This window comes from Necator americanus, chromosome III (assembly GCF_031761385.1).
Source record: "Necator americanus strain Aroian chromosome III, whole genome shotgun sequence".
Lineage (NCBI taxonomy): Eukaryota > Metazoa > Nematoda > Chromadorea > Rhabditida > Ancylostomatidae > Necator > Necator americanus.
In genome coordinates, this window is record NC_087373.1 from 23016732 (window position 1) to 23037815 (window position 21084).

The 21084-nt window shown below is 42.0% G+C and overlaps 2 protein-coding genes across 2 annotated transcripts; both read right to left on the reverse strand.

The window, feature by feature from the left end:
• Positions 1 to 8411: 8411 nt before the first annotated feature.
• RB195_010575 (uncharacterized protein) lies at positions 8412 to 18571 on the reverse strand (the record flags this gene model as incomplete). The annotated part of the gene is made up of 12 exons (XM_064191650.1): positions 8412 to 8504; positions 8967 to 9053; positions 9273 to 9407; positions 9465 to 9587; positions 9682 to 9753; positions 9884 to 10030; positions 10086 to 10187; positions 10650 to 10739; positions 10804 to 10910; positions 13673 to 13831; positions 13898 to 14213; positions 15053 to 15097. 12 exons carry the CDS (start codon positions 15095 to 15097, stop codon positions 8412 to 8414), a joined length of 1476 nt encoding a protein of 491 aa, XP_064049233.1.
• On the reverse strand, positions 18572 to 19851 carry RB195_010576 (uncharacterized protein; the record flags this gene model as incomplete). The annotated part of the gene is made up of 4 exons (XM_064191651.1): positions 18572 to 18608; positions 18698 to 18772; positions 18840 to 18894; positions 19815 to 19851. 4 exons carry the CDS (start codon positions 19849 to 19851, stop codon positions 18572 to 18574), a joined length of 204 nt encoding a protein of 67 aa, XP_064049234.1.
• Positions 19852 to 21084: the final 1233 nt, after the last annotated feature.

Here is a 21084-nt window from a genome sequence, read left to right on the forward strand (position 1 = left end):
ACCGAAGAGTATTTAATAAAGATTTATGAAATTATTAATTGTTGCAGCACACGCCTATGGCACTTACGCTATTGCTGTTATGTGCCACCAGAAGTCTTCCTTACTAAGGTGCACATTTTGATCCACTCAAAAGTTTCAAACTCAAAGTTTTCCCAACGTGGGAGAGATGCAGGGTAGGGAAACTTGAAGTGCTCTCTTGAATAGATTGTTTCGGCCTACATACCCTGATACTAGGATTCGAGTGTTACGCTTTTGGTGCGAAATTTTTGCACTGTAAACATAGCACGGCTGCGGGACAATGTTTCCTGGATGAAGCACTGGGTTGATAAGGAATCCAGAACTAATCCCCTCCAATCCTCGCTAGAAGCCCTGGATAGCGTCCTTGAATCGCATAAACCCCGCTGGTAGGCCGACAATAATTCTTCTAGATTGAATATGGAATTTTGGAATGACTGCAATTCTTACTTCCGGCGAGGTTAAAATTCCTCGGATGGTGCTCAAGAAGCTCTACTAGGTAGCTATTTTCTTCCAAGAAGGATTTCTGTGCGTATGTCTAAATAGGAAAGTGTTCTCGTGGCCGGCACTAAATCATCGCTGTTAAAAAAAAAACGCCAACACGTTATTTGAGGATTCGCTCATACACCTGGGAGGCATTGGTTGAAAATGAAAGACGTGATCAGGATATTGGTAACATGCGAGGTATGGATGAGAAAGAGAACTGTAGCTAGGTCGAAAAGACTTGAAGTATGGGACTGTTGCTGCTGCGCCCGAAGCGACGCAGTGAAGCAAGCGGTTGCGATCGAGCTGGAATCATTCCTAGCTCCATTCAGATAGAAGAGGTGACGGGAGCTACCGGGATCCGACCACATCTATGCTGCTGGACGATGGTGGGTTATTTTGAACGAACACTGCCGGCCAATTTCGCGCCTCGAGGTTAAAAAGTATGGATTCAGCGCAGGTAGTACTAAGATCACAGAAGCTGTTTTTGAATACTTAAAAGAGCTTCGAATAAACATCGAGCTTCGCACAAGTGACTCCTTCACGAATGCTTCACCCATAGGGTCTCGTGAAATTGTCCATATTCACTATTAGGTTGTTCTAAGGGGGTGTGGACTGATCTTTTGATTTGATTTGATGTACCTCCATAAGCAACGTTAAACAAACTGCTAAGAATTGAATAGAGTTTATTTGATATCAAGAGTGTATGATTAGGAGCAATCAAAATACAAGGAGAAGCATCACGTCTTGGGCGTTTCCAGGGGAATGGGAAAATGTGGAAACAGCAGTTAAGGCTCCCCCACTTAGCCAGTAGCCATTCTAAATATTCGGAAGCTGAGAGGGGAAAAGGGACACCAGTAGCAGTGTTATGTAAGCAAGGTGAAGACAGTAAGCATAAATTGCGAAATTACGTCGAATGTATCATAATGTGAAGATAGAGAGAGAAGATAGAGATATGGAGAATGAGCGAATGAAATGAGGAACGTAAAGTACAAGGATAGCAAGAAATACGCAACTTAAGGAGGGAGAATTTGCAAGAAGAGGATGACGGTTTCTATGAGCTACATATCAACTGCTTCACACGAAGGTGATCACCCAGATGCAGTTGGGAAGTAGACGACGTACTGCGTCCGAACAACATCGTACCTAAACCCCCGTATGTCACGAACTCTGAAAATTTCGTACGAGAACGTGTCAGCCATAGCAGAACGGATCCCAAATGGTCGGGCCTGTAGATGGATATAAAGTAGAACGAAAGTTTTTTTTTCTCGAATATTTTAACGAAAAACACCTGGTACATTGAGACAAGAAGTGTAACAGAAAGTCGAAGCATGCTGCGAAACATCTATAGGTGAACGATTCCTGAATATTTTCAACATTGGCCAAATTCGCGAACAGTAAACGAACACTAACGAGTATTCAAACAATGTCCTCACATAAGCTGTGGATACTTCCAGAGGAATTTTGGTATCCTTAAAATCTTTCGATGTGAAATTGGATTTACATCTAAAATTTGTCACGATAACGGCGATATGACCGCAGAAATGCAGAAGTTATTGCTGCAGGTTTTTCTGAGACCGTGTGTTTTGATGAATCGCGCATGATATTACTACTTATGACAATGTCTACACTAGTGTATAACGTTTTCAACATCACTTCACAATCGTCTAATACTTACGAACACGTGTCTGGCGTATGCAGTAACTTGCGAGGCCAATTCCGACCTCTTACATAGGAAAGGCAAGGTCAACCTAACGCTTTCGGCTTCGTCTGACTTGGGACGCTCTAATTCTTCCCAGAACTGTAAACGTCCTTTCGATGGCCAACTCATGGACTTTCAATACTCCAGGTCATGGATCAACTCGACGTGTTATCTATCGCTTGAGGTTTCGAGGTGTCGTTGGTTGCACTGATCTTTGTGTTTGTCGCTTCAAAACGCTCGTGAATGAGGAGTTGAAGATAGTAGTAATGATATAGTAAAGATAATTCTCTGATATGAAGAAGAGGAAACGCCCGAGAAAGGTACCTTGGGAAACACCACCCTTTTTAGGTGCGAGAGCGTCGATTTTCCGCTACAACTGACCATACTCTGACTGAAGAGAAGAGAAAAATCGATTTAACCAATCTCGAATGCCACTTGCGGAAGGAATCTGCGGCAGTGGTGAGATTGATTGATTCACTGAGGTTGAGTCTACTGATTTTCTGTGGTCCACCGTAATGTACCCTCCTCATTCAACTTCTCTGTGCCATTCTGGAGTTCTGGAGTTTTTGATAGCAGAGAGGTCATGCTCGATTTTTTGTGTGGAAACCAGTGGTAAGATTTCAACATCTTCTTTCGAGAAGAAAATAGGTAAGCTCTTTACATATTTTTCTTCTCCACACATTTTGCTCTATCCCTTGCTTAATGTCTTTCCTAAATTTCTTTCTTTCTTTCTCTCTCTCTCTCTCTCTTAATCCTAGCTCTCTTACTCTTTTATTTATTTATTTATTTATTACGTTAGAACCCAAAAAAGTGTCAAGGAGAAGTACAAAAACAATTAGTACGTAGTGAAAAGACAAAAAAAAAAGAATACAACGAGCAGGGGTAAGTCCCGTGTATGATTCCACCTTAGATAATTCACTACTCGTACACACCTACATTATTTTGGTTTTCTTTTGACTCGTTGATACATTGAGGCAAGCAGGTCTGCACTCATTGAAAAGGCTTAGGCTTTTTCTATGAACAGGACGCATAGGTCCCAATCTCCAGATGATTTCTATCAAGGAAGAACCAGGAATTAAGCTGATCTCAAATGGAGTTGCTAAACCTGAGATGGCCGTTCTTAGAAAGATATGAGGAATTCCGCCTCCTAGTGTAGAATTTCTTCTAGTCAATATGGATAAGGACAGGAGCATCTTATCCCCACGGCACCGTTGACATTTTATTCGTATCTTTCTTCATTGTAAAATATCTTCCATTTTCGTTTCGTCGATCGACCATACTGCTGCCTTGCGTACTCGAATGTCCGAAAGGCGTCTACTCTTCCGTTGATACTTACATCAAATACTTTCCCAGCAAATTATTCATCACTCTTTACACATTTCTTTCTAAGGATGAATTTTTCACATCATTCAAGAATACCCTTTGCACTCTGACGCTTTTAAAAGATTCTACGCAAAAATCAACGATAGTCGAAATTTACTGGTTTCTGATTTCCTCAACCAATACTTTTAAACCCTCTGCAGCAACTACAGCAAGCTCTAGCACTAAACAGCTGATAACACAAAAGGAATTCTCTTCTCTTTAGGGAACATCACCCATAGTAAACTATAGTAAAGTTGAAAATCGAAGCCGAAGCATGGTGCAGTTGCGTAAGCGATTGCGCTTGAAGCGGTGCGCTGGAGCGCAGCGGTTAAGATCGAGTGAGGACCGGTGCTGCTACCGTTCATTGCTATAGACTATACCTTCAAAGAAATGGATGGAGCTGTTGTGGAGCAATCACAATTTGTTGTACTTCAATATAACATCAATCCGCTTGGGATGCGGTGAAGAAAAGAGTTGGAATCGAGGTGGGGCCATCGCGAAATGCAGTGAAGAATCGTACTAGCAAGAATCTTAATTCGATCCTACCACCGCACCGCTTCGGCAGGCGCTGACGTAACTGCGCCGTGCTTCATGCCGTTCCGACCCTACTATACGTACCTTGCAACCTTGTTTTGTTTGCTTAACTTCAATGACGAATTTTTTGGATCGTCAGCTTTAGTCCACTTCGACATAGCTCTAGCAACGAATTTTTCATTTCTGGAAGATCTCTCCATCCCCTAAAGTTTTCGTAAACAACAAGACCAAGCATTCGCTAGAAGTCTCCAAGTTGAAAAGAGTAGTGCACATCTTCGTTACCAATCCATTTAAGCATAAGATCAACATCAACTCCATGACATCCCTCTGCTACTGAAAAAGGTGTAAGAAATTTGGCATGAAGGTTTAGTTACAATTATGGTCAAAACTTCAGGATCCCACCTAGCTAATCTAGTTCTCATGTTATCAGTTCGTTGTCGCACCGGACAAAAAAGCCTATTCACTCTTCCGGGGTCGATGAACTGGTAGCTTATGGACACACTTGATATATCGGCTGTCCCGCGCAAGTTGTTACGTAAACCAAATGCGCGCACATGAACCTCAATTGGGAATTGAAGTCGAATGCATTGTTGAATCCAGAGCGGATTAATAAGCCAGACTCATTATCCGTTCATCGTTTTGTCAATCCCTGTGAACGCAGCAGAAAAAATATTGAGGCGAGTTTTCCTGCTATGGATGTTTCGTGGAATTCCCTTGGAGCAGTACGGATTAAACTGGAGTATCATCAGCAAATCTTGTCGATAGTAGTTTTGAATGGATCTCTGCTCCTGATCGTGGTAATTCGACCGATGCAATTCATGTAAATCTATTTATCCCACTGATGACAGCCCCTTTTTTGAGTATTTGGCGGACAAGACTATCGAGCTGTATTTGTGTTTTTATTCGAAGATGATAAGCTCATCAAGAACACAAGAATCTCTAAAAGCTGGGGACTTCGAGGAAATCATGTAGTGTAACCGTCGAAAAGTGCACACCTTTGTCTCATGTAACCGCGGCTCACCTTGGAACTGCGCTTCGGTCACAGGACTAAAGTGTTCAGTAGGACAGGCATCAAGAACTAATTCTGAAGATATATTATTTCGGCGTGCGCAGGAACCCACAGGTACAGGTGTGTTCTTTTCTCTTATCAGTACAGAAAAATGATCGTTGAATTTGGCCGCTAGTGTTTGCAAAGACGAATTTTCATTGAGAAGTGTCTTGTTACCTTCATCACTTCTTATTCCCACGATAGGTTCACCTGATGTTCTTAGAGCGTCTCCTCGTGCTAAGCTTCCTTTTACAGTTTGGTAGCCGCGAAAGGATACCTGTATAGACCAATAAATGTGCTGCAAACAAAACATTCAACTACTCGAACTTATTCTGAGGTGCTGAAAACAGAAAACTCAACTCAAGGGAGTTAGCTGCAACGTGATCGCAACAACGAATAGGTTCGAAGAAGTGAAGAACTTAAAAAAGCATATGAGAACAGGAACACGTATAAAACCTATAAAACCTGCCTATCTACTAAGGCAGTATAACGGCAAAAAATAGCGAAAAAAAGAGGTATCTGCCAGTTCTTCGTACTACTAATAGAGGCTGTGTCGATGAGGCAACCCTGAGAATACCGAAGGAACATTTCATCGTCCTAGTAAGGCACGTCCAACGACCGACGCATGCCGCAGTCAGCGAGGGACCACCTAAGAAGTTGGAAGGTCTGCTTTTGTGCTCAGCTAATGAAGAGTGCAGTTTATCAAGACCGATGTAGTTAGGGCCGCCATTGTGAAATCGTCTCTTCTCTCTGGGATTCGTGAGATGACGGAATTCATCCCTTCATCATAGATTGACGGAAGCCCCTCAACAAGACGCTATCACGGACCCTAAGAGCTATCGAGGTATTTCATTTCCGAGGAAAATTTCTGCTGACTACGGTTTTGAAGTGGATAGATCTAGATCAGTTTATCAAACACAGAAGTCGCGAAAAACGAAGGAACGAAGAAGAAGCGGACTTTAGTTCTTCATCTGCTCCATCTATAATTGACCAGTTGTTCATTGTCAGGAGATTGACAGAAGTGCATACGAGGCCTTCGTAGGGCAGTTCTATTGACTTCGAAGCCGCTTTCGACTCTCTTCATGGAGGTCGTTTTTCAAACTCGCTTTGTGCAGAGGGATCCTTGTCCGTCCGTCTAATTGCCAATGAACACTATCGACGGATAACTGCTGTGGTTGCTGGTGTAAGAAAAGTAGCCGTTGTGGGACCCTTAATGTACAACTTCTCGTCGGTGATACCACACGATGTTTAACTAAGCTACATGCTACATGCAGTCAACTGCGAAGCTAGCTACAGCTCACTTTGCAAATTCCTGAAGATTTTTTTAGAATCCTGGAGAACATTACTGCTGCAGCAGAAGCAAATAATACTGAGTGTGTACTAGGTTTGCAGGTTTTTCGAGTGATTTCGTCTGTACGCTGTTTGTTCTAGTGTTGATCGGCTTCAAGATATCTCTGGCAGAGATATGGGCTGTACTCGTGTAAATAGATGAGACGAATCGAGAAATCCAGGAATCTCGTGCTCATCCTGATATTTGCTCATTACCATTCCTAGTTTTTTCACGGAAATTTACAAAAGCGGCTCTAAAACAGCATGCTGAACAGGAAGTTGTGTTAAGGTTTTGATCCCTACCAGACATTTCAAAAACGCTGAAGATATCTTCCATTAACTCGGACGTATGTGTGTCTGCAGTTCGTCCACGCTAATGCAAAACATAGCATTTTCAATTTTCTAGAGTTACTCAAGAAAAGATTCCAAAAAAATTAAGAATGTTCTTAATATACCTCAGAGCAAACACTTCAGTTTGTAAACAAACTTTTCTTCAACGGTTTTTTTCAAAGAAATTCTTAAAGGCATCACCCCACGAATCTGAGGTGGTACGGATTTCAGGTGGAGTATTCATATATGGCATAGTAGATTATGGAGAGGGGAGAGGGGGGGGGGGGGGGTGATTCCTTCTATTTCTTCCTAATTGCCGTAAAAAACGGCCCGAAAGATGCTACGCGTGCACAAGGCTGGCGCGCTCCAATCGCACTCATTGTAGAAAATAGCCGGAACGCTCGAAGTCGTATCTTCCAGGTTGTTTTTTTACGGCAATTATGAAGAAATGGACGGGATCGCCCCCTCTCCATAATCTACGATCCCGTGTACAAATACTCCACCTGAAATCCGTACCACCTCAGATTCGTGCCTTTAAGCAGTCGAGAGAACTTCCCATGTATTTTTTTTCAATTTCAAAATGCAATACGATGTTCTTCACAATAAGCCCATCCAAGCGTTTTTGTTCTCAAGAAAGTTATTTCGAATCATTAGCAAATCGGCCACAATGCATGTTCCTCTCTTTTTTTGCCCAGCTCGCTTACTTGCTTTTTTAAAAAGCGTGATTGATTTCGTTATTATAAATCCATTTTCTTTTTGTGTCTTTGTTGTAACACTAACGAGCACTGTTCTAACGAACTTTCTAGAAAATATCGGAAAACTATTTCATGTGTTGGAAAGTTGTATCTTTATATTAAAGGGCACCCATTGTGTGTCCTACTGTACTCCCCCTTTCCACTTGGTGCCAACAAAGCGTGTCCCCTATTGGGTCACAAGGTGTTAAGGCGCGAAGTTGAAATTGCGTCCACAATCTATCCGGTTAGGTACAGATTAAATTTTAGAGATTAGAAGGATGAAGGAACAAAGTCACTGGCGTATCAACCCACTTGGGATGCGCCAACGCGTTTTACTGCACTTCAAAATCGTTGGAGTTTTGGAATGCGTTTTTCCTGAACACTGACTTGTGAGGGTCAGCCAATGATCATGCCAGCGTTTCTATCCTCCCAGGACAAGTCTGGTACCAAACCAGAAGGAATGAAATGCTTGGTTGGCACTAGGACGGTTTCGAACCAATGTCGACCGTGCGATCACAGCAAAGCTCTAACCGACTGTGCCACATCCGCCCCATTTTAGAGATTACTATTGTTCATGTTGTCAAAGATGACACTAAGCGGAAGAAGCGAATAAAACTTTAATTCAGGGGTACACAAACTGAAATGAAGTGATTTGCGTCCAAATATTACATGAATTCTTGAATAACAAAGAATTACCAGCTTAGTAACATATTAAAACAATATTAACGAATCCGTACAACACCAAGTAACAAATAAGTACTGTTAGTTGCAGTGTTAACCTTAGAAAGAGACTCAGACTTCAAATACCTCTCATTATGACAAAATGCATATACAAATGATATACAGTGCAACCGAAGTGGTTGAAACTATCGACTCAGTTGCCGTTGACGAGAGCAATCAGACCATCCTTGTAGGCTCCGGAGCAATCGCCTTTGATCATGTTTTCCAGGGACGTTTTGTACATGGCCTGTAAATAGGACCTCCTTTACCAAATTCACCTAATTTCTCTCCAGTTTCCCTTGAAAAACAATATTTTTAGACTCCACATGCAGGGTGAGTGCGAGCGTTAGTATTTTTGAAGCGTCCAATAATTTAACGAATTAGGATCCTGATCTGAGGGCAACAGTAAAGTAGGTCTCTTTTCTATGGAACATTTGGACAGTCTGAGACCCACAAGTCGAAAATCAGTCATAAAGAGGCCTCAAAGGTCTGTGCTCCTAGGCTTCAATTTTAAATAACTTTGCATATACTACTGACTCTAAAGGCGGTCTCTAATATTTCGTTGTATAGCGCGAATTTACCGAAAGACTAAAGTTCCACAAAGCATGAAAATATGAGTTCAAGCATCGGAATCTCAGGAAAAGTGGAAAATCAGAAAGAAGTGGAGAAGTTCAGCTGTTGTTGTTCGAAAGATTTGAACCAAGCTTACCTGGAACTGTCCTCTAATGTCAACCATATCGTATTCGCATCGGCTGACGACCAGTCGGATGAGGTCGTTGTCTCTGGTGCCGAATCCCTGAACAAACATTTGCCTCCAGGTTGTGACAGTGTTGTTTTGTTAAACACTACTACAAGGCAGAAAATTAATTATTTTCACACTCTCTGAACTCATATTCTTATTCACTCATGTGATCTTGATTGAACGCAAAGTATGTACCGTAACTGCGTGGAACTACAGTTGTAGCTGCTTGTGAGAATAGGTCTTTCATATGTCAGCAGCAAACACTGCTCATACCTTCATGCTCTCGTGCAAAAGCTTGGCGAAGTATGCTGGTCGGTTACGAACCACAGCTACAACGGCGAGGAGTCCATCTCGGATGTCACCGGAGAACTCGGATTCAATCGCTTTTTCGATTGAGTGCTTCGTCACCTACCAAAGTGCTTTTATCTTTTTATCAAACAAAGCTTTAAGCGCTTAGTGTATCACCTTCTCATACTCATCGAATACCAAACGAAGCTGGTTGAAGTTCTGACTAGCAAGAATTTGATTGAAGCAGCTCTCATCTGTTCCAAGTCGACGTTCGCCAGCGCTGTACAATTTACGAGCATCCTAAATATGAACAACTCGTTCGTAATTCATTACTACACCAAGCATTTTCGGTATTTTCCTGGCACGATTCAGAGAAAATGGAATACGTGATAACCTGATTCGCTCTGAGGTGATCGGTATAGTTGGACTCGTCTCTGCCGCCAGCACAAAGGGAGACGAGAAGACGCTAGAAACACCATTTCAATGAAAGCCCAGAAAGGAACTGGCAACTAATTGATCAAACTAACCCTCCCATTTCACATTCGTAAATGTCTACCATTTACGAATTTTCGTAGTGAAATTTGAAAACCGCGTACCTGGAAGCAGCCGCTCGTGTCACCGATTAAATCAGCTTCAAGATCTCTTCTGTATAGCTGTTTATAAACTTGGCGAATTTCGGCAATTTGCTGATTTGTCCGCGATGTCATAATTTCTATAAGAACCGATTCTTTCGTGCCCAGACCCTAAAAGTGTTCAGCGATACGGAGTAACGGTTAAGCTGGACATTCGGATACGTACCTCCATGGCTTTATGTAACTGTTTCGCATCGTAGACAGCAGTTGGCTCCATGAGTGCAAGGATTAGGTCCTCGAAATCACCAGTTAGTTCGGATTTGAGGTCCTAAAAGACAAATTTAGCCGGACTACACCAAATTTCTTTGAGATTTCTCTCATCGGTTAATTGATGTAGTGTTGGTCATTTTGTCGCTGTTACTTTCAGGGCTGTCGTTATCCTTAAAGATGTGTTGTAGAACGTAAAAGGACGCAGAAAAAACGCTTTGTCGGGCAACAACCGTCAACAAACAAATACTTTCTGCCCGTACACCCAAGCATTTATCAGAGTAATGTTCAACTAAGGATCTAAATAAGTCATTTTTTTAGTTGCGCAAGTCGAGAATCCGCATGCAGTCCCGTATTTTGGCTCGTCCCACTCTAGTTCCACTATTCAATCAGTCATTCGAAACGATTATCCCCATCGATTAGGGCCGTCGATGTTTACGCGCACTAATTCTGCCCGAACAGCAATAAACACCATTGCTATAGATGTTCAGTGATCGAAATGGATGCTCAGGCGTGAACTCACCTTGATTAGATCTTTACCGTACATCACTTTAAAGGCCCTTGCTATCTCCTGTCTCTGCCAGTTGGTACGTGCACACAAAACACTGACGACCTGCAATAAAATGACGTAGAAGGCGAAACCTAACTAATTCACGGATGAAAATATGAAAATGAACCTTAGAGTTGTTGCAACCAAGACCCTTCATGGCTTTTCGTAATGTCTCTGCATCCTGATTAGCGTTGAAATTAGGGGCAGCTCGGATCGACGGCGTTCCAAGCATTTCTGTAAGATATGACTTGATCGTTCAACATTCTCACACAGAACAATTCAGAAATTTCAGGCTATTTTGCAAAATACACATAAATATGCAATGAGCTTGTCGAGAAATATGCAGCTTATTGTCTATCAATAATAAACATTCAATAAGACACAGACGGAGCAAACTGAAGAAGGAACTTCTCTCAGAAAATGCCGAGTTCCACTCCCACGAGGTTTTGAAAATGCACAAAAAATATAATGGGCAATGAAGTTCAGTTTTATAGAAAGTTAAGATAGAATCAGAAGCGGGAAACGGGACGAAGAATGATCCAAGGCATTCTCAATTCTTCTCTGAATGGAGAACAACCAATAACGAAGCACAAAAATAATCTAAAGATCCGAGAAAGGCCCATAAAGGCTAGCGAAGCGAGAGAGGAGGGAAATTGCAAAATTTGCATATTTTTGACTCCTAACATACAACAGTTGCGCTCAAATTAAGAACTCGAGGAGAGAATATTTAGAGGAGACTGGCATTATTCCCACGCTTTATAGTTCAAGTACTGAAAAGCACATGGAAAATCTCGAGCTCTCGTAAGAACAAAACGAGGTAATAAAACCATTGTTCTAAACTAGCGTTCTCGGAGTTTTTCTTGCCTGCCTAGATGAATCTTGAGGGCAGCAGTTTCTGAGGCAGCGAGAGAAACATCTTAGGACAGCTGAGAAGTAATATAAGAAATTGTGTTGGACGATCCTCTTTGAGTTTTTTTTCTGATTCGGTTCAAGGGCAGCCACTTCTCCGACCACTTCAGCAATCCATGAACACAAATTAACCATAGGCTCACTCGTTGCGGTTGCTAATTGAAAAATTACAGCATTCAGAGCCTAGGTCGACCTTTTTCCAATGAGAGAACAAGAGCAGAGCCTTCTGCAACAGCTGCTGACTTGGGCGTGGGCAAAAAGAAGAAACAATTTCACACAGTTGAAGAGAACAACGCTTCACTGCCATCCTAATAATGCGAAGAAAAACAGAGGGAAACAGTGTCTTTCTCAGAAACCGTTCCATGTATTCCTCTAGGAGGACCACATCAGGTAGCAGTATAGTAAATCTATCAAAAGATGTGTCCTTGGCGCAAAGAACAAACAATGAGAATTTGCACGAACGAAGGTCACGCAAGAGAGAGGCAGCAATCATCACAAGGACCACAGCGCTTAGTTACATACGTTACGCGGAGGCACCAGGAAGACGAAAATCACTCGGATGAGGTCCGCTAACCACTTTGTAGCAATGCGCTTCCAAACAACAACAATATCAGACACAATCAAAAGTGTGCATACTGCGAGATGGTTTGGTTATTGTACGTCGTTATCTGATGGGAGGCGGACACAATGAGTAAATGTAGAGTCGCTTCCTTCATGTGCGGTACAAAGTTTACTAAAAACGAGCGCTGACCCTATCGCGCGAGAACGCGGTGAATCACAGATCAAACAGGAAATGCGTACTAAGCCACGCCTTTCGCCGGAGGTCCACCGTGAGTCACAGTCGACGTCAGCTACGTGCGCATGCCCTTCGCTTGGTGCTCATCCATGAACAACCGGTCCAAGAATGTGATGTAATGGCCGATGACTAACGGTAGGTAGCAGCATCGCGCGGTGTTTTGAGTAATGAGATTGTGAAGAGAGGCAAACGTGTCCATCTACTTCGAGTTTGGAAGGAAAGAAAAACCATGCGTGCGAAACGAATCCATCCATTCTTAAAGAGATTCAGGAAAATGGAGAGAAGGCGTGACGTTAGCTCGGAAGCGAAAATGGACATAATTTGAAGAAACCGGTAGAAACACGGCATTTTTCCCAAGATACGGTGAGAAGTTGTAGAAAGCTCGCCTTTGATTGCACGCGATTCGAAAGCATTGCGCTCGTCAGTTCGCGATGTTTTGAACATGGGTGCCGCCGCAGAAAACGGTTCTATTCTTGTTATGCACTTCGATTCAACGCGAATGCAGATGAGACGGCAGTCAGAAGTAAAGCAAATTTTGCGGAAAAAAGAGGTGTGGGGTGGAACCACCTCGACCCAGAAACGTGTGTCTTTCAAGTGAATATATACGCTTTAAATACAAATTGTGTGAGGAAGAAATGCTTTGAAAATAACAGTTGAAATTAAGTCGTTTAGCAGAAAAAAATCAGTGCATCTTTCCAGTATCTCTTTGATCCACTATATGTTCAGAATCTCATTCGACTGACAGAGTGAATAGAGGCAGTGAGAATGACAGGAGGCTCCCACAGGAATCGCTGCATATTATACTCCGAGAAGAGGTGTAACATGAGATAAGGAGAGCTTTCAAGTGGGAAAGAGGATTGAACCACTCTTAAAATGTCTCACTTCTGTAGTTTTGTCAGAGTAAAACCACTGTTCCAACTACGATAACAGAAATTTGTCAGAAGTGAGAAGTTGAGCTGAACTGAGAAGAAGGCTGACCACTCGTTTCTGTTTCCTTCGAAAAGACGGCGACTCTCGGAAAGAAAAGAAATCTATGAGGTGAGACACAGCACGAGCGAAGGATTCGCAAATGGACTGCAGCGTGCCATCAATGAAGCAGCGCGAGGAGCTACGGAAGAAGCACGTGCGCTTGTGCAAACAGCGCTTAGCATAAAAGAGGCACACCATTCTATTGATTACTTCTCAGCTAGGTCAAGGTACTAATGAAGTATGCTTGCTGAGCAAGCCATCACTGAATACAGTACAACCTGCAAATATTCGCGAACTTAACAGCCATATTACAAGCACTTACCAGGACCTCCATGAAATCCTCCTTGCTGTGGATACTGTTGTCCAGAATAGTTCATTCCTTGGTTGTACTGTCCCTGTGGAGGATATGCAGGTTGCTGCTGAGGATATCCTGATTGGGGCGGATAACCAGCGCCTCCTTGAGGAGGATATCCGCCAGCGCCTTGAAAAGACGTATTTGCCCCCTGCGGTTGATAACCAAGATTAAAGCCGATTGGCGGAGGCGCACCTTGATTTGGGGGATAACCACCGGGCTGTGGCATCCCCGGATACGATCCCTGCGGCGGATATCCTCCTTGTGGTAGATACCCTCCGGGTGGTGGATATCCACCTTGTTGTGGTGGATAACCTCCTTCATTAGGAGGGTAGTTGTTTTGTTGGCCATACGGGTTATAGCCAGCATTTCCTGGCCCGGATTGAGGTGGATATCCACCTTGGTTGTGGTAACCCTGATTCATATTGCTTCCTTGGTTCTGTTGCGAGTTGTACTGTGGTTGTTGCTGTTGTTGTTGACCTCGACCGGTAACCTGGCCGAGTTTGTTCTCCTGGAAAAATATTGACTTTACGCTGGTTTGTTTTGATCAAGTTGTGCAAATCGACAATGTCGATCTATGTGAGCAATAAGAGCAATACCAAAATGAGTAGAACTATTTCAAGTTTACCATAATCCTCATAAAAACATTTCAATAAAACAACTTCAGAGGACTACCTAGCTATCTTCAAAAATGAATGACTCCATAAAATCTTGACAGTGATGCAAAAAAAATCAAGAAGAAGCATTCAAGTGCCTTTTCACTACAGGAGGACATCGAAGCCTTTATCTACTTCTTTTACTTTCACTTTATCGTATGCCTCCTTTTTCAAACAAGAAGAAATTTACCATAACAATTCATCAATAGAAATTTTACGTTTGTGTGGTAACCCTAGCCCTCGTCTATACTACTCTATACTATACCAGATAAGTTCCGAAACTGAAGCCTTCTGAAGGGGTCACAAATAAAAATTGCAAATCTTCTAAAAGTAATTACTTCAAAAAGATTGTCGATGCGAAACATACGGAAAGTGAAGCAAAGAAATGGTAGAAATGGTAGAAACTTGTCAGAACTTTTTGTTTTAAAAGCCTAACGAATTTTAATACTGTGATCACATAATTCTGGTTGTGAAAAACAACGGAGCTCGAAAAGACACTTCCTCCAACGAACTGCAGGTTTGGAAGTGATAGGACAGAGAGAATTTGTCGTCGCACATGATGCTCGGATAGTGCGTGTGCAAATACGGGCGATATGAATCAGGCACATGGCCATAAACAACAAGCTGACAAAACATTGCCGCAAAAAGGTCGAACCGAAGCCTTTAAAAACCAAACTAATGTTCACGGACTCACCAGCACATCCTGGATTCCGGACATAACGAATTTCTTGAGCGACATCTTAGCAGCAGACGAGAACGAACGATCGATTGGATGGATTCGGAGCTGAGCGGTGTGGTTAAATACAACAGCAGCAATGACGATGACTCACGAAAACAGAGGGAGGAGCAGTGCGGAGGAGAAAAAGAGAAAGTGAAGCTGCGATGAAGTGCATGATGAGATGACGTAGTGAGAAAATGACTCGGATATGCTGACTCATTCTTCACGAAAGCTGTATGGCTGGATATAGCAGGATTGCCTCAAGTGTTTACCCAGTGGTCGGTAGACAACTTAGTGGTGATGTTTACCTCACTCACGTTGGCGTTGTCTCACACGGGGGAATTTCGACATCATTTCCGGTGGTACATAAGCTCAAAAATCTTGTCGTAGTCTCACAAACGCTCGTAAATTCTCTGAACAGTCAGTCTTCAGCGAGTTTTTTTTCCTGGCAGTCAGCAGATTTGTTAACATCGTTTCCGCTTCCCAAAATCACCACCTACTTCTAGATATCAGAGTCTGAAAGGAAGTTACATCTATTTTTCCTAATATCACGTTTTCCAGGAAAACTTCAAAAAAGAAAAGGGCATTCTTTTATTTTCGATATGCTCCAAATAATAGAATAGCGAAGTCTTCGGGTAGAAGAAAATGGTTTAAAGCTTCTTAGGAATCTTGAAAAATTGGTAACTAGCCGTCGCTTCAAACTTTTGTATCGTCAAGCGAGTCGATTAAATGTTAGCGAGTTCTGCCTCCAATGCTTCCGCACCATTCCGCGGAGTTTTTTAATGTTTGCGCAGTGCCTCTACCACATATTCGCTTTAGACTTATAAGGAATAAAGTTATCCAGTCGCATTGTTGTTTGCGTCACTTCGACTGCATCCAACCACGCAATTACATCACAAATCAGGTCGTTCCAACCCGTTTGCAAGTGAGCAAAGAAAATCAAGCAATGAAAATCGTGGTTTTAAAGTTTCAAAATCCACTTTTCTTAAGAATACTTCTATCATCTGCAAGGCAAACAGCGAGGTTGCACGAGTTATTTGAATTCGGACATTGAAATGTTTTTGTGTTTCAACAATCGCCATTGCCACGTCCGAGTAGGCGTAATTGGTCACCTTAGAAGATGGAGACCTCAGTTTTTCTTCTTTCCAGAAATTGCAGGCTGCTCGTCCAGAAAGAGATTCCGTCCAACTTAGCCACAATAACTGTGATCACAGAAGCCGAGAAGAAGCGGCACGGCCAGATCTTGACCGACGAACGAACAAACCACCTTATTGATTCCAAGGCGAATGCGAGCGTCGACTGAAAACAGCTGATCAGCAGACCCTGCTGCCCAGTGCAATTCTGAATTACCTACACTTTCGCATCCCAGTAACGCAAGACATCAGAAGTGTTCATATATCGACTTGACAGAATGAAAGAATGGTCAATTTTACTTTTTTTCGTTTTTTCTTTAAGGATGATACTGGGGATGCGAATTAGGAACCTTAGGTATCACTTTGCTTACTTTCCACTTGAGCCGTTTTCTTTCGTAGAGAATAATAGGTAGAATAATTAATGAAATTTTTTGCACTAAAACAGAGATGTGAAGGAAAAATCGACTTCGTAAAAGATGAGGGATTTTTGACTAAAAGAATGAATTTTGATTTCTTTTCTTGAGCTGTAGCCAAGATTGTTATTGATCGTCTTTATTAAACAACAGCTAACGTTTCGGCGTTATCGCTTTCGCCTTCGTGCAGCAATGTTTCTTCTACCTGATGAATTCTTCAAATACATCAGGAAGAAGAAATATTGCTGCAAAAAAACCACAACCTATTAGATGAGTTTATGCAGCGTTTTGCAATCCTTCACATGTTGATGTAACTTTTTGTATCACGGGGGTCTCGGATGTGAATTTGCAACATAAATTTCGCACATGCAGAAAGCTGCTGCAGAATTTCACTGCTCAAATCTCTGTGCTCCAACTAAAATTGGAAAAAAAAACAGAAATTCGATCCGAAAATTTTGATTTTTAATCTCGAAAGTTTCCGAATTCTGCTCGAAAATTAGCGACGTCTGTGTTGTGTCCTAATTTGCGTCGGACATATACTCTGGTCCTAATTCCTCTGGAGCGAACGACTACCGCCAGCTGCAACGGCACGTTCTCTGTCATTTGCAGGTGGTTGAATTGTATTACGTTGGATAGGTGATTGGGTTTTCCTTATTTAAACTTCCGCACAGAAAAAAATGTTTAACATTATGTAAAATGTTGAAAGGGCGTGTTTTCCTCTACAAGATGGTGTTTTTGGTTTTTATTCTCATTTAATTTTTGTTAATTTCCAGATAAACATAACACGTAGCTGGCTATGCTACATTGCTACATAACCCAATAGCACATACCACACTGCAAAACTACTGCTTCGCTTAAACTCAGTTTACAGGTTTTTTTTATTTTTTTAAAATTAAATTGTGTTGCGAGAAAATGCGACTCGAGACACAGAATTGATGTGCGTTAAATTTCTGAGTACAACTTATCTATCCTTGCTACTAATCGTTTTCGCTACGGCAAAAAATTCTATATCGTAATTTAATTCCATCCTTTCTTTCGGGATGAAGTGTCGTCTTTTCAAGACGGTTGTAAAGTATCAGGTACATACCAGTTGCGTTTATATGGATCGAGAGAGCAGCAAATATGACTCACATTGTAAAGGGCAGACATAGTTAAAAGAACTGATGTGCGTTACAATCCTGAATACAAAATTACCGTTTTACCGTTGCTACTAATCGGCTAAAGATTTTGAGAGATTATGCTGATAATCTTTGACCACTTACCGCTGCGTAAAATTTCGAAAATCTTTTGCACTACGTGAGAAGAACAAGCATTCTGGAAGAGTACGCGGAACGTTCATCGAGACCCTAACTTCCTCCCTCTCGTTGCAGAGCTCTATTCTCAGAATTCTCTTTTCTCGGAGTTTTGCATGTAGCCTAGAAAGAGCGTTCAAGACAGGCCATTAGATGAGCCACGCACCAGACCAAGGAATGATCTCATCCCAGATTTCATCAGAACTAATTCCGTTGCTGTAAGAGAAGAGGTGGGTGGGTGTAGTGTAGCGGTTAGAGGTTCCGCTTACTGCGCAATCGATCGGAGGTTCGAATCCGCCGTAGTGCTCACCAAGCCTTTCATCCCTCCGGGGTTGACAAATTGGTACCAGACTTGTCTGGGAGGATAAAAACACTGACTTGACACATCGGCTAGCCACCGCAAGTCATTGTATGGGCCAGATACACGTTCGTAAACCTCAAACGATTCTGAATTGAAGTGAACGTGGGGGCGCATCCCAAGGGGATTGATTAACGCCAGTGACTTTATCCTCTGTCCTTTAAGAGAAGAGGTGGCCTGCGAATGAAATTCGAATAGGTGCAGAATAGTTATTACTTGGTTACTTGGTTAATTTCTTCCTCAGTTACTAATGGATTACTTCTGTGGCTTGTGGAACATGTAGATGGAAGTTTTGCCATTTAGCACAGGACAGTTTCAAAGATGTTTGCAATTTTCCTGAAATTTCCAAGAACTTTTAACTAGCTGAGGACACATGAGACATAATGTTTTATCGTAACTATGCCACCGCATCCCGAGAAACTTACTTTACTAACAAATTTGTTCTGGATGAAGTTGTTTGCGTAATGACCGCATCCACTTCATATTCTTTGCGTTCGAATCTGGTTTCATTACGAAAAAACTTGAAACAGATAGCAAATAGATAGAGAATACATCTCTTCGATTTACCTGTCTTTTTTTCTATGAGGAGTTCCACTATCCAACGGTTGCTTTGGAAATGGGACTTAGAAAACAGCGGCCTCACTACATTGAAGCATGCGAAGTTGTGAACATCAAGAAAATTGAAGTTAAGAGATGCAAAATGATAAAACTGATAATGTTTAATTATATGTCCACGAATCCCAGAACGGAGCAAGAGCGAAGAATAAGCAGTAGCACAACGTTTGACTAAAGAAGGCAGTCCTCGACAGTTTCGTTGAAAGGGAGCGATTATTTGCAATGTATTGACCAGTTCACGCTGATTAGTAAATAACTAACAAACAAAAGTATGTATGTGACAAAAGCGAACGAGGTGAAAGTCAGGTAGGTGGTGACACAACGACATTGAGGTAGACCCCAGGTGAAATGGCAAAGGGAATGCGAAAATGTGCGATGCCTCCATCGGTTGCGCAGACGCACCGATTGAATGATCAGCACGGAGAAACCGGAACGAAAAAAGCTAATTAATGACCGGCCCCTCACTTCAAACATTGTAATATCAAAAGATGTACGTGTGTGTCATCCGATGTTTGAATCCATTCCCTGGTAATTCACTGAACAGTGGCCGTATTATTTCTAATCCTCTCCACACAAAACATCAGGTTATGCACAAAATCACTTTCTTGATACCTTAGTCGGGACGGAAGAGCGGCGAAAAATGGCAACCATTCTCATCAGATGAGCACTGTTTCATGTTTGTGTTGTTCTCAAGGAGCAAGCAAAGAGGTCACAAAACCAACGGTTAACCAAAGCATGGAATCAGTACTGGCATTCGCCTGTTTTTAACGAACATAAAGATCAAGAATAAAAATGGTGTGGTTTCCCATTTCTAATGCTTAATCTTTGTAAAACGTATGTTTCATTTCAAAGGTTAAAAATGAGCAGGAAAGAGGAATGCACGGCTTCAACTACCGAAGTCCTTCCTTATCAGAAATAGAAACTTACCAGGAGTTGGTAATAAATTTTGAGAATCAATGTGCATGCCTCAGCAGAGAAACAGGACCTCTGCAATTAGAGTTTTTTCGCTCTCAAGTTTTTCGAATCTAAGCGATGCATCATTTCATGCTGTCCACTTGTATGAGGTGTTTGTATTCTTGCCTTATTTGTGATCCCACAAAATACACATACATACTTATATTTTTGTGGCGGAGAGCTCTTAAAATTGATTTCTTTCTTGACGTGGATAAAGTGGATACTGCGTAACAGATAGCATGTCGGTCTAAAAGTACCAATATGTTTATGTACATCATGTTTATGTCATTAAATTGTCTTCTGACTTATGCAAGGCTTTGTTTGAAGAAGAATCAGAACTATTGCGATGGCCTGAAAGACAGCAATGTACGGTCGCCTAAAATCGACTTGTATTCGCAGGAGAGTAGATGATTCCATGGATTCTTATTAATTTGATAGATGTAAGCACTCTAACGGCTAAGTTGCTGTTTTGACTATGACAAGCTCCACAGCTGGTCGGCATATTGCACTACGGTGCAACAAACCACAAAAGTGACCTTTTCTGTATTTACAGCCATAGGCGCGTCTCTAAAACCCGTAAATATGTAGCCAAGTTCTATACCAAGCTCTCTCCAAGAAACTCTGCCTTTTCCACAACGAGACTTGGAGCTCTATTCTTGAAATTTCGTCTTATTTTTCCACAATGGATCACGTGTAGGTCCTGGGAACTCAGTGCAACACAAACCACATACATCACTTCCACTTCACAAAACATTGCCGCCGTTTTCCTGGAGGATAAAGTAAAACTAAGAGTGGCCACGGTCATACTCGTAATCTAGAACACAAACTTTATTCTGTCCCGCAGAGACCCCAAAACCATTAATTTCGTGATACGCTTTAATACTAAATGCATTTATATGTAAACGAATTCCCGCCAGCAATATCCAAGCTTGTCAGGCCGAAAACAGCTGACACTTTCGAAAAGACACATGCCGAATATACCGCTTAGTTTCTATTCACACACTCAAACAAGAACAACTCCTTGCCGACTTCAATCAGTTCCACTCACTCACTCTTCTCAGAATGCAACACGGCCACCTAGTAAAGGATGAGAATACAGTTTCTGGCGTTAGTCAATCCTCTTGGGATGCGCCAACGCGTTCGACTTCAAGTCAGGACCGTCTGGGGTTTGGTGCGCGTGCATGTCTTCGTTGAGAAAAAGTTCACCAAAAATGCTAACCATACGACTGGGTAAGACAGTACA